Source organism: Ursus americanus, chromosome 24 (genome assembly GCF_024610735.1).
Source record: "Ursus americanus isolate L20-20 chromosome 24, mUrsAme1.1.p, whole genome shotgun sequence".
Lineage (NCBI taxonomy): Eukaryota > Metazoa > Chordata > Mammalia > Carnivora > Ursidae > Ursus > Ursus americanus.
This window is the reverse complement of record NC_142150.1, coordinates 30,982,299-31,000,244: the sequence shown is the minus strand read 5'-3', so window position 1 is coordinate 31,000,244 and position 17,946 is coordinate 30,982,299. Positions and strand designations below refer to the sequence as shown.

Sequence of the window (17,946 nt, the reverse complement as noted above, 5' to 3'; positions counted from 1 at the left end):
AGGCAATTTATTCAGTTGGGTAGAGTTTGGAGGTAAATTGGTGATAAGTTTATAAAAATTAACCAAACAAGGGGAAAAAAGACAGTCTTGGGGGTGAGAAGATTGTGCAACTTAGTTCAAGTGTCAATACTGTTTATATAATTATAAAATATAAATAGTAAATATCGATATAACCAAAATCTTAATATATGTATATCGGGAGGTTGGGGAGTAAATCAAATTACGTATGTGTGGTACAATGTGTTAAATAGAAATAGGTTTGCATTTCACACAGTGGGAAGTCAAGAGATAATGCCTGAATTTGAAAAAAATGAAGTAGCAACATAAGCAAGTAATTTAGAGATACAGAAATAAATGCCAAACAAATCACTCTAAGAAGTTGAAAGTGGTTACCTGTGAGGAAAGGGAAATTAAATTGATAGTTGGGGTAATGCCTTTTTCTTTTTTTTTTTTAAACAATTCTTATAGAACTATTTTACTCTTTAAACTGCATGCATGTATAACTTCAATTTTAATAAATAAATAAATAATTTAGATAAAGAATATTCAGCTTAGGGGCGCCTGGGTGGCACAGCGGTTGAGCGTCTGCCTTCGGCTCACGGCGTGATCCCCACGTTATGGGATCGAACCCCACATCAGGCTCCTCCGCTATGAGCCTGCTTCTTCCTCTCCCACTCCCCCTGCTTGTGTTCGCTCTCTCACTAGCTGTCTCTATCTCTGTCGAATAAATAAATAAAATCTTAAAAAAAAAAAGAAAGAAAAAAAAGAATATTCAGCTTAGAGGGCCACCTGTTCTATGACACCCTTCCTGACCCCTCAAGCTTAATTAAGATATCCTTCCTCTGGACATTCTTATCACCTTGAACCTCTAGTTAGCTCAAACCACAAGTTATTTAATTATTGACTTATTTGACTGTGAGTACGCTCAAGGTAGAGAGCATGGGGGGCGCCTGGGTGGCACAGCGGTTAAGCGTCTGCCTTCGGCTCAGGGCATGATCCCGGCGTTATGGGATCGAGCCCCACATCAGGCTCCTCTGCTATGAGCCTGCTTCTTCCTCTCCCACTCCCCCTGCTTGTGTTCCCTCTCTTGCTGGCTGTCTCTATCTCTGTTGAAAAAATAAATAAAATCTTTAAAAAAAAAAAAAAAAAGGTAGAGACCATGCTTTATTAATCATTGTTTCCCCAGCACCTGTCATAAACCCAGGCATATACGGGTATGTAAGAAATATTTCCTGAGTTGAATAATCTTAGTCAATGGCACCAATACCATACCAGGCGTACAGAGTAGAAAATTTCCATGACCAAACTCTCTGTAACCCCTCACTTACATATTGTCCTGAGCTCTAGTACCTCACAACTATAGACAGAATGTTTGTGTCTCTTTCAAGTCATATATTGAAACCTAATTCCCCAATGTGATGGTATTTGGGGGTGGGGGCTCTGGGAGGTGATAAGGTTGGAGCCCTCATGAATGGGATTCTTGCCACTATGAAAGAGGCCCAGGAAAGGTCCCTTGGTCCTTCTGCCGTGTGAGTATACAACAAAAGGAAGGCCATCTATGAACCGAAAGTGGACTCTCCACAGACAAGGAATCTGTCAGAGCCTTGATCTTGGGCTTCCAGCCTCCAGAACTATGAGAAATAAATTTCTGTTATTTATAAGCCACCTAGTCCATGATGGTTTGTTACCACAGCTCGATTGGACTAAATGGACCTTTTGTCATTCTCTGAAAACACAAAACCTCTGTGCCCTTGCTCATGCTGTTCCTTTGGCTAGCAATACCCTTCCTGCTCAGTTCCCATTCTCTTATTATTCATCTTCTAAGGACCACTTGAAGTACTATTTCTTCCATGAAGCTTTCCTTAAAATTCATAGTCAGAATGAATCCTTCCTTTCACTTATTCCAAAACATGTTGTCTGAAATTCTAGTTGGCATGTATTTAATAGCATCCTAATAGTTATGCTTATGTCTGGTTTTCCCCTTGAGTTCATAAGTTCCTTGAGTTCAACTGGCTTATTCATCTTATATCCTTCACTAGACTGGTACCCAATATAGTAGGTCCATACTATAGAATAACAGGGTTTTTCTGGTATGAAACTGCCATTATTTTTGCCTCCCATGAGACTGACAGTGAATTCCTCGAGGACCATGTCTGGCACAGATCGGCACATAGTAGGTACTTAGTAAGCAGTTAACAAATTTTAAAAATTAAAAGAAGACCAGACAATGAGTTTATTTTTTAGCCTTTACAAGGTGCTGTCTTTCATTTTGTCTTTCTTCTTATTTCAGCATAATTGAGCCTTCCACAAACTGGCCCTATCCTAATTATACATTTCCTGTTGCTTTTCAACATGTACTAGTCCTCCACAGGCCAAGTTAGACTCCTCTATGACCTCTTCCTGTGTATGATATTTTCTACTTTTGCTAATATAATTACATTCCTCCAAAACAAAAGTTCCAAAATACTTCCTCTTACAATAAAGGTAGAGTAGGTAATTTAGACTAAACTTTCTGGCTGAGAAAAACTAGATGAATTATTAAAAGCATCTGTTTGAAGTATCAGAGAGCCACTGAGGCAAATGAAGAATGACAAGGCCAAGTTATGAAAGGAGAATAAAACCCAAAGAGGTCAGCCTAGCATTTGGTGCCACTTTTCCCCATAAACAGAAATTCTAAATGGGAGAGTCCATGGATTGAATTCAACGGATCCACAAACTTGGATAGGAAAAAAATTACATCTTTAGTTTTACAAACCGTTAACTGAAATTTACTATTTCCTTCAGTTATGAATATAAACATAGTAGAATTAGCAGTACATGTGATTTTGTCAGTAATAGAAACCTCAGATATTTTCACATTAAAGTTGTCCCAACTATCTCACAGTATCATTTATACTCATCACCACTTCAAAAATAAGATATTATTACACCCTCTAATAGTTTCAGGAGCTTCTGCCAGTCCTGAAAGAGACAGCTGTTAGACTGTACAGGTAATAGTTTTGAATTAATGTTAAGTTCCTGAATTTTAAATGACTCTTAAGGCTCGGTGGTCAAAAAACTGGAGTTCAGGACCCACCCAGGCTGGGTAGAGGGACTGTGGTGTATCCCTAAGGCTCTGCTTGGCACCCTGAAAGACTATACCTAGAAATAGATCAGCCCTCCCTGATACTTAAGCCTAGCTTCAAATTATTTCAAGCCCTGATTGGATTGAGGTAATCCAGGATTGCTAGTGCTCAGGCCATCTGCCAGAAACAAATGTAAAACCTCTCTGAAGAAAGATAATAGCATTCTAGGCTTTACATTATCTCTATAATTCTTCATCTACAATGTATAACACTCAACTAAGGGAAAAAAGTATACTATAATTTAAGACAATGGAGTAAAGAGCTAAGAGACAGAATAGATAGTAGACACAGACCACAAGGAATTCAGATTTTGAAGTATGGACTTTCAAATAACTATGCTTTACCATGTTCAAGAAAATGAAGTATAAGAATTAGTAGAGAAATCATACAAAAACAAAACGAAACAAAAACCTGAATGCATGCTCTACTGAGTGAGCTAGCCAGGTGCCCCATAATTATTGAATTATGAGGTTTCATTCTTGATCTTGGGGTTGTGAGATCAAGCCCTGTGTTGGGCTCTATGCTCAGTGTGGAGTCTGCTTGAGGTTCTCTCTCCCTCTCCCTCTCCCCCTCCTGCTTGTGCTCTCTCTCAAATAAATAAATAAATCTTTTTAAAAAAGTTAAATAATTGGAAAAGGCTATATACTGTATGATTCCAACTATATTACATCTGGAAAAGGCAAAACTATGAAGATAGTAAAAGGATCAGTGGTTGCTGGGAATTGGGTGGGAAGAAGGGATAAGCAGGGAGAACACATAATTTTTAGAGCAGTGAAAATACTCTGTATGATACCATAATGATGGTTATATGTCATTAGACATCTGTCCAAATCCATAGAATTTGCATTTTGGCAGCAGGGAATACATAGGAAAGCTCTACCTTCCTCTCAATTTTGCAGTCAACCTAAAACTACTCTAAAAAAAAAAAAGTCTTTAAAAAACCAACCAAAAGGCATATTTAAGCTATATAAAATTTTCACAATAAACTATAGAAGTAAATCTTCTTTGCTATTGGAAATAAAAAAGAAAAACGGAGATGCACTATGGGAAGCAAGACTAAGAGAAGTATGAGAAACACTAGTAAACAAATCTTAAGGTTTTTCAAACTCGCTTTTAACATCCATGGTTTCCCCAGCTTGCAATTTCTTTTTTTCTCTCCTTTGTATTTAAAACAGACAGATTAAAAGTGTTATGGTAAGATACAAAAAAATACAAAAGCAAAAATAAGACAATAATTGGAATTAAGAACTCAGTACATGGGTTTAACAGCAAATTATACAAAATGAAAGAATAGGTCAGAAAAAGAATCTAGAAGAAAGCATATAAGACAAAATGATGAAACATGCAGAAAAGTACATAAGAGAGGATACCATGAAAAAGTCTAAAGTTTGTGTAACTGGAATCCCAGAAGGAGTAAAGACAGTGGAACAGAAGCAAATCTGAAAAGCTAAAAATTGAGAACTTTCAAAAACTGATAAAAGACATCAAATTACAGGTTCAAGAAGTGCTAAGAACACAAAGGGGTTTAAATATAAAGAAAAACAAACCCAGGCATATTACAGTGAAACTACTAAAAACCAAAGACCAAAGAGAAATATCCAAAAAGTAGCCAGAAATAAGGACAGATTATTTTTCAAAGGTGTAAGAATGACTGATAGCTGACTTCTCAACAGAAACTGTGGAAACCAGAAGAAAAATGAAATAGTGTCTTCAAAGAACTAAAAGATAATAACTTAACTTATACCAGAAAAAACTACCCTTCAAAAATGAAGATGAAAATTCCAATAATGTCTAGAGATAGTTAATAGTTTTCAATTAACTGATTTTCATAATTATACTATGGTTATAGAAGATGCTAACATTAATGGAAGTTGGGTGAAAGGCATTGCTGTTGTCGTTGTTGAAGTAGGCTCCACACCCAGCATGGAGCTCAATGCGGGGCTTGAACTCACAACCCCGAAATCAAGACCTGAGCTGAGATCAAGAGTCAGACGCTTAACTGACTGAGCCACCCGGGCACCCCCCAGGCTATTTTTACACCTTTTCTGTAAGTCTAAAATTATTACAAGAGAAAAAAAAAGCTAAAATACAGTTTCAGTATGAAAGCTAATGTCAGAACGGAAGCTCCACAGGTTGGGATTTCTTGTCTGTTTTGTCATTGCTGTATATGCCCTAGTGTCTAGAACACTGACTAACACACAGGCATTCAGTAAATATTTGTCAAATGCACAAACAACAGCAGTAGTAGCTATCACTTATTCAACACTTAGTATCTATCGTAAGGAGAATGTCAACCACTTTACATGCATTATCCTTCCAACAATCATGTAACATGGAATTTTACATTTTATATATGTGTCGCCGTATTTTATAGATGAGGCTAAGCAACCTGCCTAAGATCACATATAGTAAATGGCAACCCTCAAACAAAGATTTAACTCCAAAGTCTGTGTTGTTAACAACTATGCCACAGTACTTTCGTGTCACGTAAAAATATTTCTTTCTCGTTTGCTTATTCAAATTCTACTCACCTTTCCAGGTTGTATTAGTCAGTGTTGTTCAGAAAAACAGAACCAGTAGTAAATACGTACATACAGTTGACCCTTGAACAACACAGGTATGAATTTTGCAAGTCCACTTATGTACAGATTTTTTACAGTACGGTCCTATAAATGTATTTTCTCTTCTTCATGATTTTCTTAAAACATTTTCTTTTCTTGGGCTTACTTTATTATAAGAATATAATACATATAACATACAAAATACATGTTAATCAACTGTTTATGTTATCAACTGTTTAGGCTTCCAGTCAACAGTAGGCTGTTAGCAGTTAAGTGTTTGAAGGAGTCAAGAGTTATACATGGATTTTTTACTGTGTTGGGGATCAGTGTCCCTAACTGTGTGTTGTTCAAGGGTAAACTGTATCTACAAGAAGAGATTCAGCTTATGTGATTATGGAATTGGCTCATGTGATTATGGAGGCCAAGAAATCCAGTGATCTGCCATTTGCAATATGAAGAACCAGGAGAGTTGGTAGTATAATTCAATCCATGTTCTGTAAGCCTAAGAGCCCGGGCAGTCAGTGGTGTAAGTCCTACTCTGAGTCCAAAGGCCCAAGATTCAGAGGGCCAGTGATGTCAGTTCTAGCCCAAATTCAAAGGCACTGATATCTGAGGGTGGGAAATAATGGGTGCCCCAGCTAAAGCAAACAAAAACAAAAATAAAAACAAACCAAAAAAACACAAATTCACTCTCCCTCCACCTTTTTGTTCTAGCCAGGTCCTCAAGGAATTGGATGATGCCTACCCACATTAGTGAGGGTGGATCTTCTTTAAAGTCTATCAATTCCATCACTAATTTCTTCTGAAAACACCCTCACAGACATACTCAGAAATAGTGTTTTACCAGTTATCTGGGCATACCCTCACCTGGTCAAGATTACACATAAAAGTAACCATCACATGAGTCAAGACACACTCCTCTATGATGCCTTATTTAACTTCTCTAGCACCCATTATTTCTCCTTATCCTCAGATCTCAGAGCACAATTTGATGCCATTATATAAGGTCTTGAATTATTAACAAAAATTAACAATTATTCTGTCTGTTAATCAATAAGCATTATCTCCTCAACCAAATTACATCCCCTTATAGACAAGTGACCATATCTTACAGCCACATATCTTGATATTTTGGTAAAGAGATAAGAAAAATATGTAGTTGGAAAAACCATGCCAAGAACAATATTTTGGGATGCTTTAGAGAGCAGGCCTATGGTTTAAGATTCTAAATGTCAACTTTGACTCGGAAAAAAGCTACCTTAAAAAGTTAGTTGTGTTTTGTTTTGTTTTTAGATTTTACTTATTTATTTATTCGAGAGAAGTAGGGAGAGGGAGAGAGAGAAAGAGAGTAGGGGGCAGAGGGAGAGGGAGAGAAAGAATCCCAAGCAGAGTCCACTCTGAACACAGCGGCCGATGCAGGGCTCGATCCCAGGACCCTGAGATCATGCCCTAAGCCGCAATCAGGAGTCTGATGCTTAAGTGACTGAGCCACCCAGGCACCCCAAAAATGGTTTTACATCCAATTTTCTATAATACCCCTTCTTCCAGATGTCAAGTAAGTAGGTGTTCAGGGCATTTTGTACATAGCTGTACAATTCTCTGGTTAAAGCCCCTTGAGAGGGTATATATATTGCCTAGAAGGTGAAGTTTGAGAGTGTGCAGATGAACAATTATCCCCGCACTTGTAAACTGCAGCTTGTGTGGTGTAAATATTCTCTCCCTGCCTGGAGCTGCCTGTGTAACATTGTCTCTTTGGGCTCTGCGGTTTCTCAATACATTCCAACTCTTCGGAGGCTGGAGCTTGGCTCAGCGAGCACAGATAAACAGCTTCCTGCAGCAGGCTGCCAGTGTGAGGAGCAATGACCTCAGCAGAGAATGTCTGCTTTTCATTACCCTGAGCACATCGCCGTACGCTAGAGCTAAGAGTAGGAACAATACACATTGGATAGACTTGACTGGCTCAGGTCTCCCATTACACCTTGAATTTTTTAATCTTGGCAGCCAGGGAAAAGAGGGTATAGCCAGGAAGTGAGGAGATGGCTTATCGGTGGGAAAAGGAAAGACAAAAAAGCTTTCTTAGGCTATTCTCTGAATGAACTAAATGATGAGTCAAGTGGCTAACGCTAAATGGCTAATAGTCATGCAGGAAATTATCAACGTCTTTAATCTCCAAAAAAGTACATAAAATGCAGAGTAAGCAAAAAGTGTTACAGAAAACAAGAGAGGGGCGCCTGGGTGGCACAGCGGTTAAGCGTCTGCCTTCGGCTCAGGGCGTGATCCCGGTGTTATGGGATCGAGCCCCACATCAGGCTCTTCTGCTATGGGCCTGCTTCTTCCTCTCCCACTCCCCCTGCTTGTGTTCCCTCTCTCGCTGGCTGTCTCTATCTCTGTCAAATAAATTAAAAAAAAAAAAAATCTTAAAAAAAAAAAAGAAAACAAGAGAGACTACAAAGTCCTCAAAATCAAACTCTAATACCATTTAAAGAGAAAGAAGAGCAAGACTGCCACTTTCCAAGAGATCCACGAAGTAGGAGAGAAGAAAAAATCCCAGAAAACTGGAGCTAAACGGGAATGCGAATGAATTCTATATAGCCAGCCATTTTATACGTGTCATTTTATCTCATCTATACAACACTGTGATATAGGTATTATAATCCCTGGCAATGATCTTGACCTGGAAAATATAACACAAGGACATTAACAAAGACATTTGTTGTTGATGTCATTTAATGACAAAGGGATGAAATCAAGGCTGCTTCTGTGGCCACCTCGGAAACAGCATTACTGACTGTTGCAGCCCCAGAACTCAGCAACCCTGGGCCAACATGTCCTAAAATAAATTTACATGCTCATGACATTTTCTAGTAAGATAGTTTCCACTGTGCTGGTCAAAATTGCATCTGATAGTTGAAGAAAGGAATCACAGTTATGGCCTCAGACAGGAAATTGGTTGGACATGACCCCTCTTGAGGGATCCTGAGAAACAATTTGTTTTGTGGGGAAGTCATCGACTGTAAAGATGCACCTGCCATGGGGCTGGAAGCTAAGAGACAGACAAACATCTCAGCAAATCATAATAACAGAGAGAAGCTTCATTTGACTTTCATTTCACTTTTCTCAGGGAAGAAGAATCTTTGTGTGGCTGCCAAAATCCTAACTGTCCCTCCTCCTTCCCCTCTATCCCCTCCACCCCCATCCCAGTTCATTAAAGACCTTCTGGTTAAAGGTGCCAGAATGTGTCATTCTTTCCTGCTCCTGTGCCAGGCCTGTGCTGCCAGCACCACAGATCTTCTAGGGTTCTGAGCAAATTATGGAAGAAATTAAAAACACCAATGAATTTAAACTGTTCTATTGTTGATGAAGTACAGTTTCTTAACTTCTGAGGAGCTATGTCACAGTACTAATGGCACTACTGATCTGTTAATTCAGATTTGTGTGTGTCTACCTGATTGCCGGGGAGATACACAGAGAATTATCAGAGCGGGAGAAGGAGAAGAAATATCAGTGCTTAGATTGGACCAAATAAAGATTCTTTATATTATTTATCGATTAAAATAAATCAAGTAATTTCTCTAAGGGGAAGTATTTTTGTGTAGAAAATTATACCTACATTTTATACTAGCTAGCTGTAAAATCTGCTCCCATGAAAACAGAAATAATATCACTGGTTCTTGAGAATACTTCAGCAAAGGATGGAGTTCCTTCATTTCCTCTTATTGAACAGTTTCACAACAGCTAAGTTTCTCTTAACTTGTAGAAGAGAGGGGAGGGGAAGTGAGGTCTCTCCTGACAGGGAGAATCTGGGCCCAATTATTACTTCCACAACCTTTGACTCTGACTTCTAAATGAGTTAGGGGACCAGCGGGCTGTGAAATGGCTTCCTCAGTTACCAGGTCAAGTGCTGCTGGATGGTTTCCTGTAATCAAAACACGAAGGGACTGAAGAAGAGAGATAGATTCTAAGCAAGTAAGCAGCTTCTTCCATCCTTGATGAACCTGGATTCTTAAGTTTCAAAACAGATTTTGGTGACTCTCAACTCACCACTATGTCTCCCTGAAGTACTTTTGCTTTGGATACCCCTAGTGACATAGAAAAGAACCAGAATCCTCTACAGATTTTTACAAATGACAGAAGTGCCTGGGCCAATAACAGTGAGGACAGGATTGCTCTAGCTGAAGGCAAAATCTATTCCTGGCAATTATCTGAGTCTGTGAGAATCCGATGCTAACAATGAGAAATGGGTAATTTTCTGTTATAATGTGTCAACTCCAGCTAAGAACTGAACTATGGAAAAAAGATGGGGGGCAGGGTAGAGAGAAGCATTACCCTTTTGAAGAAGTCTATAATAGGATTAGTCACCATTACTTCACCAGAGCACATTTTGGCTCAATTTAACAGCAGTAAGTAGGGAAAACACGGAGCAGAAATGGCCCAGAGAAGTCTCAAGTCCATCCCTCATTCAAAGCTATGAGCCTGGAAATCAGTGAAGTCCTGATTTGTTCTGATGTGTCTCTTGTTGCTCCAAAACGGCTCCTCTGTTACCATGGGCACGAGAAGAACCCAAAACAATATTACTTAAATGCTGGATGATGGATAATCCTGAAACAATTTGCCAACTTTAGAACTGAAAGTTTACACCCTGATTGTTCTAGATTACTTAGGAGAGAAGTGGGTCATCTTTCATAGGGCTTAGAGCACCTGTTTAAAAAAAGAAAAAATAATACATATTTTAATGGTTTATTTTCTTTAGAGTTACATTTTAAGTGATTTAGGAATATACAACATTGGAACTTCCTTTTCTTCTCCAGGAGTGAATTAATGAAGTTCACGTTTCATGGATGTATTCTAATCAAAACAACAACAACAAAAAGGGATTTGATGCTGGTATCTTTTACTACAAGAGCATATTAAAAAAAGGTATGCAAATTCCCAACTGAATTCTGATTATTAATATATATCAAGATATAATAATTAATGTTCTTTTTCTAAAAACTAAGATTTCAATCTTCATATTAATATATATAACAATATATATAACACAGGTAATTTTTATGTCTAATTATTTTATTACTTTCACTTATTATATATGAGCAATGCATAGGGAAACCAATTACTTGTAAGGCGGCTTTCCCTGATCACTGCCTATTAAGGTCATTCCATTCTGGATAGCAGCAAATAAAATCAATCATATTATCTTTTTTGGACACAGAAAGCTTAGGTAACAAAGGTGGACAAAAAGGTGAGTCACCTGAACAGAGATAACTTATTGGCTCTTTGATGGGATGAGTCAATCATCCCATGGGATAAGCCCTCAAATGCCATCTCCAAGGGGCCTTCCTGACTATCCTGTATATCACATTACCTTAGTTATTATTATTTATTTTGTTATGGTTATCAGCCGTGTAACCTTGGTAATATTACTTTTGTGTGACTGAATTTCCTAATGCATAAAATGAAGAGAATATTAATATCCCACCTCATGGTATTATGAGAATTAAGGATTTTTATTTATTTACTTATTTATTTTTTTAGAAAGAAGGAGAGAAAGAGCATATGCACATAAGGGGGCGAGGTGGCAGAGGGAGAGGGAGAGGAGAGAGAGTATCTCAAGCAGGCTCCACACCCAGTGCAGAGCTCGACCTGGGACTTGATCTCACAACCCTGAGATCATGACCTGAGACGAAATCAAGAATCAGATGCTTAACCAACTGGGCCACCCTGGTGCCCCACTATTGTGAGAATTAAATAAGAGAATACATGCTATATGCCTAGAACAGTGCCTAGCACACAGCAAGTATTTATTAACTATTAGCTATTGTCATGAGTTTACTTGTTTATTGACTACCTCCCTCACTAAACCCTTACGTCCATGAGAATAACTACTTTATTTGTCTTGTTCACTACTCTATCTCCGCTGACTACTATACATAGGCACATAGTAAGCACTCAAAAATAATTGCTGAATGAATTCACGAGTGAATGCTGTCTTATATGCTCACATAGCCTTAAAATAAACCTCTATCAATGAAGGTATCTGTGTACTTGCAACCAAAACAGACATCACGAAAGTATCCCCAAGAAGCTAAAACCATCACTTAAAAAAAAAACAACACAAAAACAAGATACTCGATCATAAGAAAGAGCCCTCCTGGGCCCACCAACCAAGACCACAGAGTATCATTCATTTCTATATTAGTACGTGGAGGTCAAGCTCCCTGATGCCACAGTGTTGTAACTATCAATTTAGCCTGTGAAGAATGGTTCCCAATTCTGATAGGAATTCTCAGATTTCAGCCTGTTTTTCTCTCATCATTATTTTCCAATGTCTTAAAAACCCACATTTCTCATTTTATCTTTACCACAAGAACCTGGTCACACTCTGCTGTGGTTTCTAAGTTATAGCTACTCTAGCCTCATTTTCTTGGATGTACTTCTTCAGAGGTCCTGACCCCATGCTGACACTTAGTCTATTCTTAGAGTGGCACCTCTAAATATTAATTCCTTTTACCTTCCACTGGTTGAAAGACAACATTCAGAGGTAGAGGTTGCACACAACATAAAAGAAAATCCTCTGGGATTTAGTATCCTTCTTTCAAGACTGTCCAGAGGAATATGATCTAAAGAGCTCATAGTCTTGCAGACATACACACACAGTACAGCTTAGCTACTCATGTTGTACAGCTTAGCTACTCATGTTTTGCAGCTTACCCAGATTTACTGGAACAATCATGGATTTGTTGGAAAACACCAACAACCAAGGAGTGACAGCACAGGTGAGGGGACATCAGACCCAGAGAAGAAAATCAGCAGGAAAGCCTTCCTTCCAAAAACAATTTCAAAAAATGCCTTAAGATTATAGAGTGAGGACTTTTAAGAATAAGGAACTCTTCTTCCTAGGGCAGTGTCATTATGCTGCTATGAATCAACACAAAACTGAAGCCTAATAAAGAAGGATTTTCACTAGATAAATAAAATTCATAATCAAAGAAAATCAGGAGCTTCTACCACTCAGGTCTCCTTGTCTACCAAATACTACTTTCAATTTCATCATATATCCATACCTTTCAAGTCTTTTTTGTTTGTTTGTTTTAAGATTTTGGAGCTTTGATGCCAGTTCATTTCTCAAAATAACTTGCCTTGGGCTAAGATGGCTTCTAAAAAGTCTCAGGTATGTGCCACTCATATACATTACGTAATTTTTAGTTTCCTGAGGACAAGAAACAGCTCACTTGGCAACCAGATTTCTATCAGCACTATGGAAAATTTTAAGATTTTTTTTCAACAGTGTATTGGTGGATAAAAGCTGCAGTTGATAGCATTCAGTAGGATTTTGAAACGGTTATAAGATTTACTATTGGCTCTATAGAGTTCAGTATCAGTTATTTAGACCAGTTGTGTTCACTTTTGGAGTACTACATACATGGCATACAGCTTCTTATATGGCAGAATATAGAGCTTAATCAAAAAGAATCAAGAAAAAAGAGAGAAAAAGCAAGAGAAAGTCCTTATTACTAACAATAACAAGAGTAAATAGTGTGCAATAACTTAAAATATAGATAAGTTGTATATTCAACAAACATTCACCTAACATCTATTCTGTGCTAAACATCGGCCAGGCACTAGGAACACAAAGAGGAAGAGACAATGATGCCTGTCCTCAAGGAACCAGTGTGATAGGAAAGACTTATAAAGGAGTTGGAGGGTGGGGGAGGTAGAGTAAAATGAAAAAGAACCAGGAAGAAGCATTGCCCCCAGAAGAATCATATTTCACTTGGCAAGGAGCCTCAAGAGTGCTGGTACAGATTAAATGGCCTAGAAACTTGACCCCTAGGCTTGTCAGTTCTGTAAGAGCAAGCAAGGCTATTCAATCTGAGTCTTTATTCCCTGCCCACCTCATTTGCTTCAGCCCACACCATGAGAACAAGTAAGATTCCTTCCCTGATCCCGCTTTAGAGGACTGGGAAAAGGGACAGGCTGTGCTCCTGGAGAGCCTTTTTTCCCCAGGGACTCAGACTTCCAATCCATAAGAAATCTAGATTTTATTTGCAAGACCCATAGCTTGGTAAAAAAGCTAGGGAGTCAGAATCCCCCTAACAGCAACCCAAGTTTAGGCCATTAGAACAGTTGTCTGATCTTTAAGGGAGCTCTGGAGCATAGAAGGGAAAAAATATGTTTTCAAATAGGGCAGACTGAGCTCATGATTCCCCTTGGATAGAAGCCTGTTAGGGTGCCCGGGTGACTCAGTCAGTTAAGTTTCTGCCTTCAGCTCAGGTCCTGATCCCAGGGTCCTGGGATTGAGCCCCATGTCAGGGCTCACTGCTCAGTGGGGAGTCTGTTTCTTCCCCCCTCCCTTTCCCCCCTCTCCACTCATGCTCACTCTCTCTCTCACTCTCTGTCCCTCTCAAATAAATAAGTAAAATCTTAAAAAAGAAGAAGAAGAAGAAGAAGAAGAAGAAGAAGAAGCAGCAGCAGCAGCCTGTTAGAGGCTATTCTTCCTTAGAATGTTCCCAATAAACATGAAAAACAGGAAGGAGAATCCAAATGATTATGCAAATATGTGATGGCATTTTGGAAATAAAAATAACATGGTGTATTTCCTTAGTACACCCTTTCATGAAGACCAAGGTGTTCAAAACAGATTCTTTCAGCCTAAGAACAGTTCTGTGATATTAAAGAAGCAGTAATCATTTTGACTTTTACACACTTCAAGCATGCTTTACAAAGAAACACAACATGAAAGCTATTCGGCCTCTACAAGTACTCTAAAACCATTAGCTGATTGACACAGCATCCTGTAGAAAGAAAACTGCAGAAGCAAATTATCCTAAGCATTTCCATGAGAAAAGCCAGCTATGAAAAACATCGGCTAAAGGAACACTGACAACAGGAAATCAGAGTAAGTATTCTGAATAGTGGAGAAAATTAAAAATTATAGGAGGGACCTAAAGAAACAGATCTAACAGATCAAACAATTAGTTCTTGAGCTACTATAGTCATGACCATCATGAGACTTATCACTGGACAAAACTAGCTGCACCAAAGGCATGTTCTGAAACATGCCTGGGCAGCCCTCAACTAACCTACCAGAACTAAGCGTTCGCTGCACTACGTCATCAGCAATACCCTGCTCTCTTCTTCATGTATCTTGCCTGCTTCCAAGTGCCTTCTCTGGGCTCGCCCTATTGGCAAAATAGGTACTTACTATTCAGTGAAGAACCTGGCAACGCCGTACTGGCTAATATCTTCTTTATTCTCTAGCAGCTGGCACACTGCATCCTCCATGTATGTGAGGACATGTCGCTGGGCTAAAAAAAAAAAAAAAGAATCAAGACAGAAAGACAAAGTGAGAGACAAAGAAAATAAAAGTCTTCCCAGTCCCAGTAGGAAGCCACTAAAGTCAATGAAGATGTTGGTTCTGCCCTAGGAAATGGACTGGAATAGACAAAGCAAATTTGCTGGCCCTAACTGAACTACAGTCCCCAGCGTAGAATGAAAGATAATGTAGAACATGACCTATCGTCATCTGATTGGCTATTATTATTAATATCAACCCTTCACTCTTCATTTCAGTGATGAGGGTGACGTTAATGAGGGTGAGTAGCTTTAGCACCACTTAGCTACATTTAGCCCCATTTAGCTACACCTGGGAATTCTTTTCTTTCTATCTCCTTCCACCCTCTTCCACTTCTGCATGTCTCAGAAACTTAACCCAGGGAGTTGTGATGCCATGCCTGAAGTGTGGATGATCTGCTTGCAAAGAAAATTCAACTCCTTAACAACAAAAAGAGTCATGGAAAAGTTTAAGGAAATTTAATGAAAATGTTAATGGTGCTATACGTTATTAGCCTTAGGACCGTGAAATCTATGTGGCTTGATTTACCAGAAATCACATTTTCTGCATTTGTTGTGACGGGAAAATGTGCGAATTAATCATGGGCTTGTAATAAGGGTGTATTAAAATTAGACCTTGGTTTGAATCATGGCTCTGCCTTTGGTACCTTAATCTTAGATAGTTATTTAATCTACACCGGTTTTCTTCTTTATCAGGTGTGGAAAGAAACATAATTTAGCTCTTTCTCAAAATATGGTCAATCAACTTCTTCATCTGAATCACCTGAGATACCCTGTTGAAACACAGATTTGTGATATGACACCATCCCAGACTTAGTCACCTTAAATTTCTACCCAATAATTCTTAAAAAAATTTTTCTTAGAAACTTTTAAATATAACATTGTATGCCATGTTTCAGATGCACAACACAGAGCTTTGACAATTCTACGTATTACTCAACGCTCATCACAGTAAGTGTAGTCACTATTTGTCACCATACAATGTTACTACAATATTATTGACTATATTCCCTATGCTGTACCTTTCATGGAACCCGGTAATTTTTAACACGTACCCTTCGTGCTTCTTATGTCCCTGGAAGTTTAAGAATTACTGGCTTAGACCTTAGGCTTTGGAGTTCAGAGAGACTGTACTTCCATTCTCGGCCCTACCAATTCCTAGCTGTGTGACTATGAGCAAATGACTCTCCAAGCCTATTTCCTCACTGTAAAATGTGGATAATAATACTATTACTATTTATAATAATAATAGTAGTAGTTCCTACATCATAGGGTTATGAGAGTTGAATAAGATAATGCATGCAAAATACTATAGTCCCTGGTTTGCTTGATAACATAAATTCTTAAGAGCCTATCTCCAAGGTCTATTGGGGGTTTACTTCAATAAACAACATAGGCTAGAGCTTCCATTACAACAGGTGCTCAACAAATGCTTATTCCCTTTCCCTGAATTTTATTTTGAGGTACAACAATGGAATCCTGGCACACTTCACATAGAAACTTCCAATTCAGTATCTCCATTTACCATCCAAAAATTAAAAAACAAACAAACAAAAAACAAAACAACAACAACAAAAAAAAAACCCTTCTTCTGGAGCAGTAAGAACAAAAAAACCTCGTAAGTAATGAATACCTTGTCAAAAAGCAATTCCACAAAGTTGTTACCAAGATGGACATTTGTCTCTTTTATAGTTTCATCCCTCAGGAAAATATGGCGGAATTACCTAAAATTTATAAAAAATAGGTACTTCATGGGGCTCAGTTGGTTAAGCATCCAATTCTTGATTTCAGCACAGGTCATGATGTCAGGGCTGTGAGATCGAGCCCTGTGTCGGACTCTGCATTGGGCGTGGAGCCTGCTTGGGATTCTCTCTCCCTCTCCCTCTGCCCTTCCCCCACCCCTAAAAAAACAGGTACTTCAAAAAACCATTCCTGAAGTCCTGGCAATCTAGTGAAGCTTAAAAAGCAAGTTTATCTACCCAAGCTGTACTCAGGAGAGTCTTCATTTGACAATGGTGACCTAAGGTTTCACCATGTTTGCATGGGCCTAAAGTCCAGATGAATGACATGTTTACATTCTGTGACTTATTCTGTCAATACGAGTGCTTCCCAAAGCGAACCAAGTATCAGTGCACTGCAAACATTCTAGTAGTCCCCCCCCCCCCAAAAAAAGAGGTGAAAATACAATCAGCACTTTGGAAACAGTTCATCCAACTGGAAAACTTTCTGCAAGAAATGGCCAAAACTGAGAGTGAAGAGATAACACATGCCAATTTCTGGTATTCATTGTTTTATACTTTTATATCAAAATGGGAAGAAAATGGCCAAACACATTAAAATCAGCGAAACTGTCACCTCTGTATTCTCCTTCCCTTCTTCTACCCACTTATCCTGGTCTTACAAAAAGATTCCTTGTGGGGCACCTGGGTGGCTCAGTTGGTTAAGCAACTGCCTTCCACTCAGGTCATGACCTGGGGTCCTGGGATCGAGCCCTGTGTTGGGCTCCCTGCTCAGCAGGAAGTCTACTTCTCCCTCTCTCTCTGCTCCCTACCCCTGCTCATGTGCTTTCTCTCTCTCAAATAAATAAAAATCTTAAAAAAAAAAAAGTTTCCTCCCTTGGACTAGATGGCTTTCTTTGACTTAGCTCTACCTAAGGCCACTATGGGATTGGAGTGTTTTGGATTTTTTGGATTTTGTTTTTGATTTGATGGTAGAAATGAAAGAGCTCTACTTAGTTGCAAATCCTGCTGCTTCTCCTCCCTGACTTCAGGGACTAAATGTCAATGTGAAGGCCCTTTAAAGGAGAAATATTTTCAGAGCAATTAGATTTAAAGTACTTCTGTCCTCCTGGGGGTGGGAAAGAGTAGAAATTTTCTGGAAAACGACTTTGCACCAAAAAAAGGTCGGGG

General features: G+C 38.8%; 1 protein-coding gene across 1 annotated transcript in view; it reads right to left on the bottom strand.

Moving 5' to 3' along the window:
* The window catches only part of CSTPP1 (centriolar satellite-associated tubulin polyglutamylase complex regulator 1), a 180,908-nt gene that overhangs the window by 123,141 nt on the left and 39,821 nt on the right, over window positions 1-17,946 (bottom strand). The window contains exon 2 of the mRNA XM_045786554.2: window positions 14,889-14,991. Coding sequence (XP_045642510.2) covers window positions 14,889-14,991 — 103 coding nt within the window. The remainder of the gene's footprint in view (window positions 1-14,888; window positions 14,992-17,946) is intronic.